General features: G+C 44.3%; 1 protein-coding gene across 5 annotated transcripts in view; it reads right to left on the reverse strand.

Annotated features, from left to right (window-relative positions):
• Positions 1 to 19,640, reverse strand: part of CRYBG1 (crystallin beta-gamma domain containing 1) — a 901,344-nt gene that overhangs the window by 15,775 nt on the left and 865,929 nt on the right. For all 5 annotated transcript variants that reach the window (XM_085611232.1, XM_085611231.1, XM_085611233.1 and 2 more), the window contains 4 exons: positions 13,935 to 14,074; positions 10,616 to 10,739; positions 6,047 to 6,205; positions 1,758 to 1,923 (listed from right to left, as the gene is read on the reverse strand). In XM_085611232.1, coding sequence (XP_085467358.1) covers positions 1,758 to 1,923; positions 6,047 to 6,205; positions 10,616 to 10,739; positions 13,935 to 14,074 — 589 coding nt within the window. The remainder of the gene's footprint in view (positions 1 to 1,757; positions 1,924 to 6,046; positions 6,206 to 10,615; positions 10,740 to 13,934; positions 14,075 to 19,640) is intronic.

The raw sequence follows: 19,640 nt of genomic DNA on the forward strand, positions 1-19,640 counted from the left end.
AACTATAACTATCTACTGGCGACCGCCAGTAGATAATATATACACACACATATACATACATATATATATATTCACTGAAAAAACCATAGGTTTCACACACGTTATAGTTAGGAATTAGCATTTAAAAAACCTTGCAAATTCACTGAAAAAACCATAGGTTTCACACATGTTATAGTTAGCGGAAATTTTACTGATAAAAAACCAGTGAAATTGCCCCGTTATAGTTAGTGCTGGCAACTATAACTCACGCGACCGCAATCCTCTGCTGATGCTAATACTGTATTTAGACACTTATTTGCCCATGTCTTCTTCCATACATTTTTAGCTATACATATATTACAAATATTTTTTTTTCATAAAGACACCTATGTCATCAGCAGAAGATTGCGGTCGCGTGAGTTATAGTTGCCAGCACTAACTATAACGGGGCAATTTCACTGGTTTTTTATCAGTAAAATTTCCGCTAACTATAACATGTGTGAAACCTATGGTTTTTTCAGTGAATTTGCAAGGTTTTTTAAATGCTAATTCCTAACTATAACGTGTGTGAAACCTATGGTTTTTTCAGTGAATTTGTACGGTTTTTTATATGCTAAGTTACTTTACGCCATTCGAGGCGTGCGCGCCCACTTAACGCAGTTCCTTCCGTGCACGGTTTTTATCAACTTTAATAAGCCCTGTACATTTGGTGGCCTTCGGCCACCAAAAGCACAGGGGGTGGGGTCAATGTGGATAGTGTTTTTTTTATTTCGATTTTATAATTTCATGTTGCCAAAATTTAGTTTTTTTTACCTTTAAATAAGCCCTGTACATTTGGTGGCCTACGGCCACCAAAAGCACAGGGGGTGGGGTAAGTGTGGATAGTGTTTTTTTTTGGTTTTTTTTTTTACCGTACGCTTACGGTAAGCGTACGGTAAGCGTACTCGGCGAAATTGCCGAAAAAAAAATAAAACCGTTTTTGCTCTTGGGGGATGTTTGGGGACTCCCTCAACATGACTATGTGGGAGGGAGTTGTCAAAACAGCCCCGTAACATGTTTTTGGCCATCTTGTTTGATAAACAACACTCAGTGCGAGAGACAAAATGGCGGCCGCCGCTTCCTGGTTTCGGCCGATTCGAATATTTACTAAGATCTAAGAGCCAATCAGAATCGCGCTCGCGCACGCCACCGTACGCTTACGGTAAGCGTACGGTAAGCGTACCGTAAGCGGGCTCAGATATATATATTGATTTAAAGGCTATTTTCTCAGAATCTACTGAACAGATTTACACCAAACCTACAAAAGGCACTTCCTTGACCTAGGGACTACCTCTCTGCCAAATTTCTAGTAATTCTGTTCAGCCGTTCGGGCTGTAGCTCGTTCTAAAGGTCCTATGGAAAAATGCATGGGAAAAACGCGTTTTGGGACCCCCCTTTTATCTCAGCCCCCGCTTGACGAATCCCCCCGAGACTTTCAGGGTAGGAGCGGAGCGTAGCGCCCCACCTATTTTGAGAAATTCGCGAGGATTCATCGACCGGCGCCAAAGTTATTCAAAATAGAATGTTGAGGTTTTCCTATGGAAAAGGGGTCCTAACTATAACTACCTACTGGCGACCGCCAGTAGGTAATATATATATATATATATATATATATATATATATATATATATATATATATATATATATATATATATATATATATATATGTTACTTTTTATTGCAACCAGAAAATCAGTAAGCATATTTAACATCTGTGAAGATAAAATGGCCGCTCATACCTTTAATATCTAAAACAAGGTTCGGTTTCAGCCTGCTGTGGATCTTGCCTTCGGGACTAATACTCCAATATTGGCTGTCGGTCTTCTCTTCGTCCAAGGTGAGACTCAGCTTTGAGCCAGAAGTCACTATACTTCCAGATACAGCCACACAACAGTCTTCTGCTATCTGTGTCATGAAAAGAAAAATCAGCATTAAAAAATATAAGTATATGTATAAATGCAGATGTGTTGTGCAATATGACATTTATTACCATTGTTTAGTGTAGGGAGGGGCCATGACGTATGGGAGGCGAAGCCTCAGGTGGCTCATCACCCCAGTCCCAAAATATTGTGCATATATGGCTTATACCAAGAAAGTATTTTTTGCTTTCAAGCCTGGTGAATTATTGGCTCCTTGTGTTGCATTGATCGTTGGAAAAGATTCATTTTCTGACAAGTATGCTTGTGTGCTCATTTCTGCACACTGAATATAATGCAGCAGATTTGAGATGTAGGCTTGGAGTCAAAGCCAATGCATACCCTCCAGGTTGGTTGCATTTTTCAGTCCCTTAATGGAGAGTGGTGTGGTGAACAGCGCATCTTTCACTGGTCAAACAATTTCCCTTTCTGGCTATGCCTAAAAAACTTTCTTACCCTGCTCCCTTTTGTCTTAAAAGGATGACTCTTTTGTACATAGAACATCTTTCACTGGTGGCAGGATAGAGGCTGGGGCAGAGTTCAGTAGGGCATTACCAGGTTTCAAGTGGGCGAGAACCTAGATTTGGAATATCATTCTGAAATTCCCCTCAGCGATGGAAGACTTAATTTCCTGGAAATAGTGTTTTCTCTGCAATGTATGTCTTGAAGGAAATGTTGGTATCAATAGTGAGTGTGAGAAAGTCGATGCATTCCCTCAGGGAAAGCGAAATTCCATCCAGCTTCAATTGGATTGGCAGTATTAGGTCTGAGCATGTTTAATGTCATTTGTGGTGTAGTTTAACAAGGTTTAGTTCGGGCAGCTGCAAGGTGGGGTGGGAGGCAGTGTGGTATTCTGTGGGGTGCTACAATGTAATGCCTGATCCAGTAAATCTGTTGTGGAGAAATGAGTGATAATGTTGCATTTGTTGATTAAGGGGCTTATGGGTTGGTAGAAATGAAGGCTTCATGATTGCTTGCAGAGGGCTCTGCGGATGCTGGATGCTTCCATGATGGCTGATCCATAGTAGCATGCTTTGGCTTAAGTAGTGAGATACCTTTGAAAGCAGCATTTTCAACTGATTTTGATTGCTTTGAAAGATGGATTGTTAGTGTTGCATCTTTTTGGGAGAACCAAGGTGCAGAAGGCTTTAGTTTGGAGGATTGTGTTTTCATGTGGTGCTACTTTCAACATTATTTTTTTCCAGAGAGCACAGGAGCCTATTAACAATAGCTGTGGAATAGCCTGTAGCAGCTGGAAGAAGTCCCGGGGAAAGATCCTGAAGACACAGAAAATTTGCTTGACAGGTTTGGGTTTGTAGCAATGTGTATGTATGCCTAGTGTGAACGGTATGATGACATGACCTGCCAAGTCCTACAATAACTGGAGAATAGCAATTGAATAATGAAGTGTCTGAAATGGCTAGATATGGCATGTTTCTCATGATAAAGGTGAGTTCATTGATACGTTGTTTGAATAAAAGGGAGATGAGGCAGGGAAAGTTTCTTTCACTGTCTTTGTTGGACAGTCATTTGTACTGCTGAGAGGATGGCGTTTTCTTTAAGAAAATTCTAGGGGGTCTGTATATTAAGTAAAAGGTGGATATCTAGGTGGCTGAAGAGTTTTGAATTCTTGGAAGTTGCAGTGTCACAAAAACCTTTGGGTGATTATGGGGCCTCCTCTTATTCTGTCTGCCTGGTCAGTGAGTAGTGTGACCTGTGGGTTTCAATAACTAGAGGTTGTTTCATGTTGCTGAGGTGTGAGGCCTGTTCATGCAATATGCTCTCCTTAAAATATGAGATTGGGGACAGTTGTGAAATACAAACAGCATGTAATACTGCAGCCTGAGCATAGTTTATAAAGGAAGTTGAGGTGCTTGTGATGTGCAAATGGAGTTAAATGGTATGTAGTAGAGGTTTTTGGGATTCACAGTGAAACTTTGTTTGGTGAGGAATGCAAAATATGACCTTCACGTAGGTGTGTGTGTGTTGGGGGGGGGGGGATAGTGTTCACGTCTTTATCCAGCCTGGAGTCTTTACCTGTCCTTTAGAGATCCATTCGGTTATGGACCGTTGTCCTTTATCCAGTGGAAAAATTGATTGAACTGATTCTGAAATATTTTCTTGATTGGCTAGATGCCCACACCCTTTCCAGATGACACAAAGGCACTGCAAGAACCCCAATTACCTTCTTTGAGGACACAAACCCATCCATAAATGTAAACATTGAGAGATAATTAATCCTCTTGTCGGTCATGCGTGGCATTCATGCCCATTTGCAGAGATGATGCAATTTGCTGAAATGGTCTACGCCACTGCTCATAAGGTCCACTTACAAAAAAGCTGCTGGTAATCCTCGTAAATGTAAGAAAGTACGTACTCTACTGTTAGTCACAGCTAGCTTAACCCAGATTAGTGGTCGTTAAATAGACCACACACTTATTTTTCTACCTCAGTCTTAAACAATGAATTAGGTAAATTAGGTGCCACTAACAGAAAAGTCCTACTAGGTTACCCTTCAGCGGATAATAAGAAACCTGACAGGTAAAACACTTAAGGCTAATGCTTAGACTTGACCCCAAAACAACTACCTGTAAAGGATATTTTCTCTGAAATAAAATTATTTTTTCCTCTGAAAATCATTTTTTAATTTTAACATTTAATCAACCAATCCACAGAACAGAGGGACCTTCCATAAAAAGCTAGTGTTTTTACTGACAACACATTATTGCGCAGATTACACTTTAATCGGAATACTGAATGACATGCTATAAACGAGAACATGGCTGTCAAAAAGTTGTCATGCACTGCATCGTTCTTGAAAGGTTTTTTATGTTACTGTTGGAAGTTTCTAGTAATTTATCACCTCTAATTGGATGCATGTTAAAACACAGTGATGGTGCCCCTGGCATGGGGAGGAATCTAGTGTTCCTATATAAAAGGAAGCACATAACATTTAGGAAATTGAATGCCAACCCTGCCCTATTCTAGGAAAGAGTATGCAATACTTCCCAGCAGTCACAAGGCATTTTACAAGTGAAAATAAATCACAGAAAAAGTTGGCCAGAAGTGCCACAATAAACCTGGTATGCTTAAAAGATTTCTTTCAGAAGTTCACTTATATACCATACTTGTGTTAATATTGCGAACAAAAGCTGTAATTCAAGCAAACTTCTAGCAGCCTAGACATTTTCTAGGCTACTAGGGGTAGCTGCATCATGTACTATCATTTCTATAGCAGGCCGAACAGTTTATAATTCCAGCTTCGTCCCAGTTGGGACCTGTCAGATGCAGGACAATCCGTACTGGTTCGTCCAGCAACAGCAATTGTGAAACAACCTCTTATCTTGCTAGTATGATTGAAGAGAATGATAGGTAAGAATAGAGGTATGATGGTTCAGTGTGGGGGTTACCACAATTTAGAGATTTGATCTTTTAATATATAACGCTACAAAAAAGTATATGAATTTGTGAATATTTGTAAATGTTTTCATGACTATATGAGCATCAAAAAATATAAAGACTATATATATATAAAAAAGAAAAAACATAAGTGTTTTGATAAATAATAAAATCATAAGAAAAATTCTATGTGATAAGACTGTGTCTATGGGGAAATGTTGTTTTGAGCAATTGCCAATGTCAAAATGAAATAGGTCAGATAAGAGGGTGTTTCACAATTATTGTTATTTCCCCCACCTCTTAGACCTAAAAGCAAACAGGGGGTACCTATTTCATGTATATCGTCCAGCAACAGCTTCAATGCTGGCAAAACGTTACCAAGAAAATAAATGTAGGATTATCCGAGGATGTTATGAGACTACCTAGACCATCCCAACAGTTTCACACAGTTCTACAAAGACTCATCTCATGGCTGTATTCATAGGATTGCCTAACCATAAGTTCTATTATACATTCCGGGAAAAGAAGCTCTTGCACTGTACCATCTATTCTATTTGTCTATTCTAAACAAAAGACTAATTCAGATACTGGGAATCAATAGACAATTTTAAGGGAGAGGATTTTGGATGAGAACAAATCAAAACATATCTAATTAAGATCCACAGAGGCATCAGTGCCATTACTCTTTTACAAAAGACAAATTATACTCTCACCCTGCACTTCAGGAATCCTTCATGGTACGCCCATATTTGATCTTCTGCTCCTGCGTCCTCTGTAACTTGCAATCGTAGCAGCTTCAGATCTTCTAGATTTCCATTTGTTGCGACAAACAATCCTGTAGATTTGTTTCGGATTTTAAAATACACTCGTTTCTGGAAAACAAAACGGTTTCTATTACATATTTTTTGGTTTAGATACAATTTTGTTCAATTGGGACATGAACAACGACAGGGAGGCAGACCGCCTCTTACAATTCGCAGTCTCTTTCTCAGTACGTATTGAGCAACATCACCACCTTGTTATGGGACTCGAGGACTAATTTCATTAGCTGTTGCCATAAAACTAACAGAGCCCTTCAATTTCAACATTCTCACTAATCTTTGCCTATCTGGTGCATGTCCTTAACTTTTGAGCGACAATGAAAGCATTGGTGGATAGATAATGACTAGGATGGCGGGGTTAATGCTTAACAATAACTTCTGAGGCCCAAAGATATTCTCAAAAGCTCACCACCAGAGCTGCCAAAAATCAAAGCTGCTGAAAACCTACGCTGACTAATCCTACATTTTTTGGATCTACAAGAATCTCTTCTTTGGACATCAGATCAGCACTATTTCCTCCAACTGCTGCCCAACTCTTTGTATGCTGAGAAACTGTTCCCTGTTCCTTTGCAAATAACTATATTCCATTGTAGTCATGCTGGGCTACTGTAGTGGCCTTTACCATGGAGTCTATGATCTGGCCCTTAACAAGCTTCAACGTATTCAAAACGTGGCTCACACTTCTTACTGGTCTTATGAAATTGCAACCGGTCTCTGATAGAAGAAAATACGTTGCACTGGCTCCCTGTGAAACACATGGTGCATTTCAAAATCTTGGGAATCATGATCAAAATGTATGAGAATAATGACAAATCTCATCTGAAAGAAAAGTTTCAGAAATATATACCTACATGATCACTACACTCCACCACTCTGTTTCTTCCACATGCCTATGCCTCAGTAGAAGCGATCCTGGATGAGTGGCTGTGCTCCTCACTACTTAGGACCCAAAATTGGGAACTCTGTACCTATCATTCTGTAACCTTTCCAATCACCTACATTTGTTTTTAAAAAATCTCAAAATGTACCTTTTCTATTAAGGTTACTTCCCGCTTTTCTCCAGATATGCAAGCTGTTCCCCCAGTGCCGAGATAACCCCAGGGTGTATGTGTTCTATATAAATAATACAATTCATTAATTATTTACATCTTATGCTGCTTTCTTCCACCACTGTAAACTTCCTATCTCTTTATTTTGCTCTTGCAGGTTTCTTCTTTATCCTTTAATTCTCCCTATTCTGGCTACCTCTCTTGCTCCAAGTCAGAGACTGATGGCACAGACCAACTTCCTATGCTTTTACCATAGGGCTACGTAGCTGGTACTACCCCTGCTTACCCTGGTATATGCACACAACACCAGCACATGTGCCAATCAGTTGGACTAACAAGCATGATCGCGGCTGCTGGTAATAGGAAAGAGCATAAGCTAGGAGTGCAGAAACCCCCACATTTTTTACCTGCATTCACTTCCATTAAATTATCAAATGGTGAAGAAATATTGAGAACCGGAAAGGGCAGCACTAGACAGTCAGGCTTAAAGCAAACACATTCCTGACAAAGTCTTTGCTAATCCGAGCATCACGATGTGATTATTCATTTAAAAGTTAATATCGGCAGAAGGTTTGTGCCATAACCCACAGACCTGTCCAACAAATGTCCTTAAACACATATAGGCTTAGGCTACAGCTGCCATCTTAGTGTCGAAAAAATAAGCAAATGTCCTATTCTGAGAAGTATAATCATGAAGCCTGCAGCAATGTGTATACAGAGATTCAACTTGGAGAATTTGCGTCTGACGGACACGTGCCTGCATCTGGACTGCCGTAGGCTATTCAAGACGCAAGTACACAAATTGTGGTGGCAGACTGTTTATGGACAAATGTGGGTCAGAGGAACACATAGCTAGAACAAATGGTTGCCATTTTTCTTAAAACTAACAGTAAGTTGCAAGTGATTGTATACAAGATGGGGCAAAACCAAACTGGCATTAGCCTATAACAGTATACCTCTATGTATACAAATGTGTCTAGTGAACCACTTACTGAGAGGGAATTTGACAATTTATTTAATTATCTAGCATCAAGCGACAAAAATCTACACATTTGCATTTGTATTATGCCCATGAAGAGTACCTCATCGTTGTTACGATGATATCTATACAAGACGTAGAAATATTTAAAGTATAGACTGGTTCCCCAACAAGCCCCCACAATATTATTGAGAATAGGGAAAGGAATGGAGAAAAACACACACTAACAAATTACTCAAATCATCAACACCTATTACCATCATTCTTCTTTTGTACCAAGAGGGAGCATTAAACATTACATTTTGGGCCTGGGAATTTAGCTGTGGGAAGCTCTCTAATAGACTTTGAAGGCGTGCAGTGGTCTATCAGGGTTTCATATGCTGCTACAGAAATAGGTGAGCACTCATATCTTAAGAATTTTCTACAAACAAATTTACCAATTATCTACCAGGTCTTTGGATGGAGACAGATTATGAATTGGGTCCTCTGCATGGCAATCTCTCAATAATGTTAAAACCATCCTATGAAGCATTTAAAGCATGTAATTAGTTTGTGAGCAGATGGTCGTCTTAGTCGCTTTAATCATGCACCTCTATTTATCTTTTATCTGCCTGATCTTAGTTCTCTGCTTGATTGCATCAAACCTTTTCCTTTGACAGTTCTGATGTTTGAGTTCTGGTGTAAATCACTGAAAGCAGTAAAACTTAAGGTTGAGCATAACAGTTTTTAATGGGACAATTGTTTCAAACCTTGAGTAGAGCTTGCGGTTTCAGCATGTTTTCGACATCCGTTTCATTCCTGAATGCACTAGTTAGTAGTTAATTTAGTATCACTGTGGGTGCTAGGATGAGATTCTTCTCCTATGTTTGAGTCAGGATCCTACTGCTAGTTGTTTGAGGAAAATGTTTTGTTCATCATTCACCCTGAGATCACTGCTGTAACACTCTTGCTCTTTAAACCATGGCATGCTAGTTAAGCAACCATAAATGTGAATGTAAATACTTCAAAACTAGAAACTAAACAGAAAGACTAAAGAAAATGAAAAAACAGGTTAGTGATTTTAGAAAATGTTGTTTGACTACACTTCTGTGAACAAATGTAACTGTTTGGCCTTCACCATCAGATTTTCGAAATAAGCCACCAAACTATATCTTGTGTATGTCCAGTTAATGATATTTTCGCTAAATGCTTCTCGCTGACAAAACCAGTTTCTAATTGCTAACAATTCATTATTGATGCAACTGAGGTAGAATGAAAAATAATAAATTGCTCACACTTATAGTCAACATCACACCCTATAATTGCAGCACTTGACTGAAGCGTTTATCACGTGGACATACGACTACCATTGGCAGTGACGGGATGGGTGTGTGGTGGGTGTGATGTGTGTAGAAGGTCTGTACACCAGATACAGGTAAGTTCAGGCAAAACTGGGTGTCACAGTTTCTTCTGGGGTGTGTTGTAATAAAGTTAACCTTTAATTAAGCTTAACCTTTCCTTGACAAGCCTACATGATATTATCTCTAATATGTGGTCATTCCCTACTATTGTTTATAAAAGAAACTACTGGAGAGTAATCAACCCAGAATTTCAGAAGACAAATCGTACGCAGATTTCTATGATCAAACACCTTTTTCTGCGCTTTGGGCATATGACAGATAGTCATGACATACCAGTTCTAAATCTTTTCAGGAATGCTATCCTGGATTTGGGATATTTTTTTTTCCTTTACTGAGCTTGGGCTCACACCTTTCTGTCAGAATTTGCAGGGCAGTGCATAAGGCTTTCCCTTGCATCCAGTGCCCTAGGTATGTTTAGTGCAGTCCAGCTCTAAAAGGGTTATCTTCATACGCCCACTTAAGTTTTCCTCGTTCCATAGTTAAACCTATTGGCTAGAATAGTCTTTTACTACAAGTATAGTCAGCTGGCATGTTAGGTTTGTAGGCTGCGAGCACACTCTATGGCCACCAGCAGGTTACAGGTCCAAAAACTCGTCGAGGCTCAATTAACTTTTGATAATTGGTAGGTGAATATAATGAGTACCATAATAGAATGGGCCTTCTATTTGGAGACATCTCCAGAACGGAGTTATAATTAAAGTCTGTGCTAACATACACATCTGCCCATTAACGTTTGTCGCACATAATCAGACACCAACCAGGAATATTAACACTGCTATTTTCTATTTTTATGCCCTGTGCTCATTTCGGGTGAATTCCTCATTGATTTCTAAAGATCGCCTTATCAAAAAACATACGTGGATCTTTTCACACCTTGGTGCGGATCTTGGATGCCAGGAGAGTACTAAAATCAATATATGGAGCCCTTTAACAATGCAGTACACCGAAGTATATTTTTTTCTTTTGTTATTTTTAACTAGTGAAGAGTTATTTGCTTTTACTAAACATAAAGGAACAAACACTGTTACCTTACCTGAATGAGAGGTCTCAGCGATCCTACTGTACGCCACCCGCTTATTGTGTACCAGTCTGGTATTTTATCTGGTGACAGAAGTATCTGGCGCCCTCTGTAATTGCTGTATTCATAGATCACCCATCTAAAAGAAATAATGATTGTACAGTTCATCTATGAAGATCGTAGGTTAAATAATATAGTAATATTTTAAATACATTACTTTTTCCCCCGATTTCATAGTGGCTCCTCTTTTTACTTTAGAAGTAAAATATAATCATTCCTGAATTTGAAAATATTAAAATATTTGTGGAGCTTTGACTCGATAACCCTGGAATTGGGCATGTTACCAGAATGCAAACATTCATGTTGAATAAAAATGTGCACACAAGTTTGATTGAGGCCCTATTTCCTAGCAGCTCACAAACTCACACTTGTGCCTAAATTGGAATTTGAACTTGTGTGCAATTACAACCTCCCTCTGGTGTTTGCCCAAACCTGCAATGAATCATGGGGCAAAATGCAACAAATGAGAGTTGCACACCTCAGCAACAGGAAAAACATGAACACCTTCTAGTGCAGTAGGCCCTTTAAGATGATTCTTGGAGAAGATAGTGTGTAGGGACAGAGTCAAAGCAGAGTAAAGAGTCTCTGTCCAGAAAAACAGGCAATTTTCTTTAGCCGAAGTATGGTAAAGTCATTCCTTTTTGAATATTGAGATCCAGGCAGCAGGACTTCAACTGTAGTTACAACAAATGCAAAAGATAATACTTGATCTGGCTCCAGTGGGGAAGTTACTAGCCATATTATTCCACGAAATCTCGTCAATGGTTAGTACTTTCATCTTTGCTGATAGAAACACGGAGTACCTGAAAAACACTGCAGCAATAATTTCTTGGGACAGCCAAATATCCTAAGGGTATACGTCCTGTCGAACAGAGAACCTGGTTCTTTTTCCTTTACTAATGAAACACAGTTCATAGCAGGAGATGAGATATAACTAAGAGGGCAAAAATCATTCATGTGTTTTTCGCACTGCTCCAAATCAGCGCAAGTCTAAACATTGTATACTCTTTATAAAAAACGATATCAAGTTCTTCACTTCACTCATGCCCACCATGGTTAATAGGTTCTTGGTGCAGTGCTCCCATAGCATCCTGCTCCTCATTCTGGCAGACACAGGATGTATTCTGGTCCAGGCAACCCATGTCATAAGTCTCCTGAGCAGAGGTCTACTTGATTATAGAAGGATGATCCTCACTGCTGACAGAGTTCTAGAATCTGCTGGGGTTTTTGGGAACCACCAAGAGTAGTATTGCTATTAGCACGTGTGACTATCATACCCATAAAGAGGCTATGACACTACTAATGGATGGTGGCAGCTAAACGTAGTAGCTGGGAGCAGGCCTTTTACCTGCACCCCAGTTTGATGAATGTATGCTGGCTCTTTATGGTAAATACGTATAGCCAATCATAGCTACAACTCCCAATCCGCCAGAGAGAATGCTGCCTGTTGCGCATATAGTTAGATGTGAGGTGTGAGACCCAAATCTCTGTATGCATGAGGTCCCTAAGGTTGTACGGTCTAGGGAAGGTTAGGATTAAGCAGAAGTTCCTTTCTCCTTTTTCTAGCATGTTTCTGATCCCTTTGCGTCCCCCCTCCTTTTTTAAAAACAATGTAAAATCAAGTGGCTTTCAATATGCATTCACAGGAAGGACCTTTAGTGACCTGGCTAAAACGTCATACCGGTTCAGTAGGTCCTGCCACACCACCCATAATACAGAATGGCCTGATGCCCAACAAGTATCCTATACTTTCGACTGGAATCAGAAAATGCCTATCTGTAACAATCAAACACTTGCAGTTGTGTGTGGGTTCTGCATTTACAGGGACAGCAGTAACCGACTGTCCTCTAGTGGTAACGGGTCTGAAAAATTGGCCAAACAATCATTGTGAGATTTGAGAGCTAATGAAATCGGTTGCCCAGTCCATGAAGTGTTGACATATGATTAGGAATCAGATCCACAGAGAAGGCCCAAGAGAAAACAGAATGTGAAATTTGAAAAAGTCATGGAAGAATTTTTTCAGTCTATGTTGACAACCAAGGTACAACTAATCATTTTTCTACACCATTTTATTTATTATGCAGACATTTTCAACAAGAATTAGCAAAGTCACAAGTTCTTGACTATCAATGACATTACCAAACCTTCTGGGTTTGCCAACGCTATGTGCTCATGCTGTTCTACATTGGCAAAATGAAAAAAAAAGTTTATTTGCAGATGAGGAAGAGCAAAGAAGTACAATGGTAAATGTGTGTGTATGCTTCATGACAACAGGGCGGCTTCTGCGTGATGACATCATCACGTATGTGTGCATATGCGTCATGATTTGATGGTCATTTTGTTGTTGTAACTTACTTTTCGAAGGTGGCAGGCCACCATCTTGGAGTCTTAAATTTAAAAAAATAACCAAGAGTGTGCTTAAGCACAGATTTCTTTTTTTTAGGAAAGGAGCAGTCTGACACCAAATTGGAGCTGCCAGGCCCTTCCAAAAACTCACTGAAAATAATAATAAAATATGGAAACCGGAGGTGAGACAGATAGAGCATCAGTGGATCGTAGGGGGACTTCCTTCTTTGAGGTCTTTATGGACCCCATTTCCATTCCTTAACTTTTGTGTGATCGCTTAATGCAATCTGGGTATTGTAGTCATGCTTTGCTTCCATTGAACTAATTGGACTAACACACATGAAATACATGATTTGTAGGTATGCAGGCAGCACTTGAGACTGTCTACAATAATCTCAGTGAGATGGTCACAGTAGTGGAGCAGGCTAGGCGAGAAAACAACACGCAGACCAGTGGCAGAAGCTGCATTGTGGTTTGGGGAGAGCAGTGGTGGAGCTGAGTGGGGTAGTTCCTTGATGTGGAGCTGTGGAAGGATACAAACCATCCAATCAAAAAGATGGTAAAGAAGCTATGCTCCAGGAGAGTGACCAACACAAGAAATAGAGGAATGCCATGAAATACTAGGCAGGCAAATGAGAAAGACAAGAAAGCCAACCAATGCTCAGCAAGGGGCTGACCCCAAGCCCACTTTTAAGTACTGGTATCGTTCACATTAGGTCCTCAACAACAGGCAGCTAAAAGAGGAATTGAGCTAACATTAACCTTCTATAATGCACGTTGCTTGTTAACTACACAATCCATATTCTTGATCAGGTTTGCTCATTAACACAAGTATTGACCCATTAAACAAATGTCTGTCAAACAACATTTCTGTTACTAACAAGGTCACAGGAATGAGAAAGAGAAAAATATTTGTTATGTTACTTACATTCCACCAAGAACTTCAACTGAAGCTACTCGAGCTGAATATCCCAAACACTGCAGATTTACAGTTTCTGAAGCAAACTCCATTTTCTTCCCCTCAAAGTGTTGCTTCCCATAAAGCATTATGTTTGGTTCAGAAAATTCCTGTGTGAAAGGAAATACAATTCTTGATTATAATGGAACACTTGGGACATACAGCAGTGACTAATACGGTTTTGAAAATGACAGGCTTACAAACATCTATAGATTTCAATTCATGGTGAACATAGATATTAACTGAAAAAGGACTATAGGTTTTTAAAACTGTTACTTTATTGTGAGCAGGCTGGGAAGCGTACCTGGTCAAATACTGAAATAAATAAATTCAACAATCCTTTACAATCAATCTAACATCTGTACTATTGGTCTGAGCTATACAAAGACAGGCCCACGAGTAGACACGATCTCCCCTTTGCACCCTCTGCATGGTTTACTCTAGTTGAATTGGGATATACCAATTCAAAGTACAGTGACCTTGAAACTGAGCCTTCTTATTTAATAGGGTGCCACATTTTCCTATCCTGATGCTGCAACACATATATACTCTATTATAAGAAAAACCTTGAGTGTAATTCAATTTAAACAACTCCATAAATATAACATATTTTGCCTTTCTTTGCAGATACAGAACATCGGAGGCATAAAACAGGAATGTGTGCATTATGTGTCAATACTTAACTACCCTTCAATTAAGTTCAAAATGTATGGCAATATTCATATATGAAATAAATTAGCATGTACAAAGTAAGCACAACAACAGGCAAAGAACACAGATGTATTAAAAGTTCAAAAATTCTGCGAGAGTCGTTAGAGCAACAAGCAACTTTCAGTATCAAAAATAGACATCGGGGGCGTGGCTTGGGAAGCCAACTTGGTGGACGTGTTCTAGGCCGGCTCCGTCCAGCCCGCCATACATCCGACGATAATCCTGGCATCCCGGAACACTTTAAGGCAGCCATAGACGTGGCTGAGGTTCCCTCCTGATTGGTGAAGTCTGGGAACAGGGAGCCGCGGTAGAGTTGTAATTTCGCCGCAGCAAGGGAGAGGCCTAGCCGAGCGAAGGCGGCCCGGGGAGCGGCGTGCTGCATCCCTGCTGAAGGTGGAGGGCGGACAGGGGAGCTCAGCCTGGCTGGCGGGAATACCCGGCGGCGGAGAGCGGACTGGTCCTGCGGTGGATAGCTCAACCTCCGATTGAGTAGTGGAGCCCTGAGAGAGGGAGTAGGAGTGTTCCGGCGGCCGGGCCGGGCCGCGGCAGTGAGGAGGAGCGTTTGCGGCGGGAGAGGCTGACGATCCTGGGCCTTTGTGGGGTCTGAGGCGCTCGAGGGCGGAGGCGTCTGGCGACAAGGGCGGCGGGCCTACGTGTTGCAGTGCCCCATAACTCTGGTGTAGCGGGGGGACCGGTGGCACGGTCGGGCCGCGTGGGGGCTACAGGGGGTCTGGTTGGCTGCCTCACCTCCTCCGGGGTGGTAGCGGTGGCTGAGCCCCGGTTCTTACCCCCCCCCCCCACCACTGTCAGCGGTACAGACGAGGATCGGCAGCTGGATTGGGCCGCGTGGCAGGATCTTCTGTAACTGTAATCTCGGGCCCCTCTCTTGGACGCTTTGGGGTCTTGTATGCAGTGCGGTGGCGCACCCCTCGTTCCTCCGCATAGCTAGCCACAGCGGGAGAGCGGAGGGGCAGCTGGTCGGCTTCGGGGGTCAATGGTCCCACAGAATTGCCATTGCAAATGGTTGAGTTTGCCTGGGCCTGTTGGGTCGTTGGTGTGGAAGCCAGAGGGAGGATCCTGCACCCCACGAAGTTACCCCATGGAGGGGAATAAGTAGCGGGACTCGGCGGCACTATTGTGTCGCGGGGCTGGGAGGGAGGATCGGGTCGCTTGTCGGCACCCCGCCACCCGCTTCAGGTCTTACAAAGGGCATCTGTCTGGATTGAGCCGCAGGGGTGAGGGACGGGCTGCTGGGGGAGCCAGTCGCCGCCTACGCAAAAATACTAGGCGGTGCGAGTGGGTGAGCTCCGCCCGGTGACTGGTCGCTGCGGGAGCTAGTGAGGCGGGGTCCGCTGTCCCCCACATATGGGGTGCTCGGAGGGTCGGAGGAGTGGAATTCGAGGTCGACCAGAGCACAATCGGCGGCTGGATCGGGCCGCGGGATCCGCTATTCCCTGGGTTTGTACATCGCTCGGGCGGGGGCGGGCCAGCCCTAGACGCACACGGATTCAACATGACCAGAGACAAGGGTAGTGGTGGCTTGACCAGGCAGGGGCCTATCGATAAATTTACCAGCCCAGGGGCTGTGGCGGGAGCATCTGGCAGCCAACCAGGAGCAGTGCCGGACAACGCGGCCCTGATGGCCGCCATTACCCAATCCAGAGACATGCTGGATGCGAAAATAGGGGCAGTCGGCGTGGACGTTACGCTGCTGCGGCAAGATCTACGCAATGCAGTGTCCCGAATTACGGAGGCTGAGACGCGCATCTCTGGCGTGGAGGATGACGTTGCGGAGCTGAAACGAAAGGTGGCAGCGATGGAGACCGTCCAAAAGGGCCTCACGCTCCGAGCAGAAGATGCGGAAGGACGGGCCCGACGCAACAATCTCCGATTCGGTGGATTTCCGGAGGGCTGTGAAGAGGGAAGCATGGAACGCTTTCTCACGACTTGGCTGGAGGGCTGGCTCCCCCCGATGCGATGTCCAGATGCTTTGTGGCGGAGCTGGCTCATCGGGCTCTCCTGCAGAAGCCCCCGGTGGGGGCCCGCCTGCGGCCTGTCATCGCCAAATTCTTGAATTATTTGGACAGAGATGCCATCCTGAAGCAGGCTAGGGCCAAAGAACCCCTACTTTTCAATAATTCACGAATTCTGATATTCCCTGATTATACGCGACAGGTCCTGCAGCAACGTCAGTCCTTTATGGCCGCCAAGGCCCGGCTGAGAGAGCTTAAACTTCCCTGCGCTCTGCTTTTTCCAGCCCGTCTCCGAGTGGTCTTTTGTTCCCGTACATACTTCTTTGATATTCCAGAAGAGGTCTTCCGATGGACGGACGAAACGGTGCGGGTGAGGCCTCACATGCCGCCGGGTAGGGAATCAGACTCGTCTTCGGGGGATGCAGCGGGGGGGGCCTGTGGCCTGATGCAGAAAGGGGACAGACGATCGAGGTCCCGGCGGCGCTCGTGGTCTGGTAGTGCCGTCGGCCGAGGGGGACCAGCCCTTGGGGACAGACATTGAATCCTTAACGGAGGACGTAGGTGCTGCGCTGTGAAACTTCAACTACTGATAACCGGGATGTCCTGAACTGGGCTTGACCTATCGTCGGATGGGAGCTGGCGGGAGCCCTGCACGGAGGTTATGGGCTGTGACTTGGGGATCCATTGGTTGGGGTGGTTCACATCCCCCCGTTAGGGGGTGGGGGCCAGTCTAGCCGCGACAGATACTTCAAGGGTTTTTTTGAGGTATGGGGTGGGGGGTTTGTTGGGGAAGGGTTGTTGTTGGTTTCAGGTCGCACGTCCATTACAGGTCCAATGCAGGTTGTACACATGCCTCCGAGGCTCCATGATAGTATGGGATAGTGATGCAACCCCCCATGGTTGAAATGTCTGATGGTGGGCAGGGGACGCAGGGTGGTCTCTGTATCCTGAGTTGGAACGTACGAGGGGTCCTAGACAAGGTTAAGCGGGGGGCCATACTCTATCACGCGAAGCGGGCGAAGGCAGATATTCTGCTGTTGCAGGAGACCCACCTCATGGGCACAAAGGCCCTTTGCTTGCAGCGTTATGGGTTCCAACAGGTCTTTCATGCAGGCTTTATGAGAGGGTCTCGTGGCGTGGCTATTCTGACACATCGTAGGATCCCCTACACGCACGAGCAGCAGTGGATTGATGGGCAGGGTTGCTACCTGTTTATCCGGGGAAGGGTCGGGGAGGATCCTTTGATCTTAGGTAGTGTGTATGCCCCTCCCCCGTTGCAGTGGAATTTAATTGAGCAGCTACAATCTTTGTGGGCCGACATGCCGGATGGAATGTTTGTGGTGGGTGGGGACTGGAATGATGTTATGAACACAAGCGTGGACAGGACAGGGGGTGTGGAGGGTCGTGGGAGAGATCTCCCAACCAAACTACATTCTCTGGTGACGGGACTGGACTGGGTGGACACATGGCGGCGGGCTCATGGCGCGGTTCGGGAGTATACGTACTTATCGGCAGTCCACCATTCCATCTCTAGAATGGACTACATCTTTGTTCCCCGGGCGATGGCTGGGAGGGTGGCGGCGGCGACGATTCTCCCCCGGGGGCTCTCGGATCACTCCCCAGTGCTCCTAAAACTAGAAGCAGGCAGGGGAAGGCAGCCGTTTCCTTGGCGCCTGATGGTATGGAATCTCCAGGAAGCGGAATATGCAGCACATATGGGCGAAGCCATAGCTCAGTATCTGACGGCAAATGTGGGATCCGTTTCTAGTGCGGCCACTTTGTGGGAGGCGTTGAAGCCCACACTGCAAGGGGTGGACATCTCTTGGTGCACAGCGGCTCACAGGAAGCATAGGGAGAATCTGACCCGCGCTGAGGCGAACATAGAGATACTTGAGCGACAAAACCGAGAGTCGGGGAGTGATCTGGGAGTGCGACGGTTGCTGTGGGCTCAACGGGAGTGTGCAGCTCTGCTGATGGATGAGGCACGGCAGGTATGGCTGGCAACACGCATCAGAGTGTACCAATGGGGGGACAAATCGAGCAAGATGTTGCATCGCCTTTGCCAGGGCACCTTTCATGCTCAAGCCCTGCCAGGCATTTTAGACACTGCGGGGAACCCGATTACCGATCCTCCATCCATTGCAGAGAGTTTTGCTACATATTTTGCGGACCTTTATGCCCTCAGGGAGTGTCTGTCGGCTGATATGGTTGAGAAATGTATTACAGATTTGCCTCCCAGGGCGCTATCGGACGAGCTGCGGGATAGGCTGGAGGCCCCCTTGTCAGACGAAGAACTGGGAGCGGCCCTGGGGGAACTTAACCCTGGGAAGGCTCCCGGACCTAACGGGTTTCCGAGTGAGTTTTTCCGTCGGTACCACGTGCAGTTGGCTCAACATTACGGTGCGGTAGTGGAGGAGGCCCGGGGCAGGGGCTTGCTTCCTCCAGACTGGAGACACGCAGAAGTGGTGGTGTTCCCTAAGCCCGGGCGTCCCCCGGAACCTCTTGCCTCTTACCGCCCCATATCTCTTTTAAATGTGGAGCCCAAAGTTCTGGCGAAGGCGCTGGCCAATTGACTATTGCCTCATATCACATCAGTCTTGCACCCTGATCAGGCGGGGTTCATGCCTCAGCGGGCCACCCGGCACAATATTAGAAGGGCGCAGGTGGCGATTGCGGTGATCCAGCGGTTGGGGGAACTGGCGGCAATACTTTTGGCAGACATGGACAGGGGGTTTGATTCTTTGAGTTGCGTTTACCTGTTTGCTCTGCTTCCTAGACTTAATCTGGGTCCACGGTTTCTTTCCTACTGTACACGGGGTTGACGGCGTTGGTGCGGGTAGCGGGTGCCACCTCCTCCATCTTTGCTATTCAGAGGGAAACGCGGCAGGGATGCCCCCTTTCGCCTTATCTGTTTGCTCTCGCCATGGAGCCCTTGGCGGTCTGGGTGCGGGTAGACGCCCAGGTACGTGGATTTGAATGGGCACGGACCAAT

The sequence above is a fragment of the Triturus cristatus genome, chromosome 6, assembly GCF_964204655.1.
Source record: "Triturus cristatus chromosome 6, aTriCri1.1, whole genome shotgun sequence".
Classification (NCBI taxonomy): domain Eukaryota; kingdom Metazoa; phylum Chordata; class Amphibia; order Caudata; family Salamandridae; genus Triturus; species Triturus cristatus.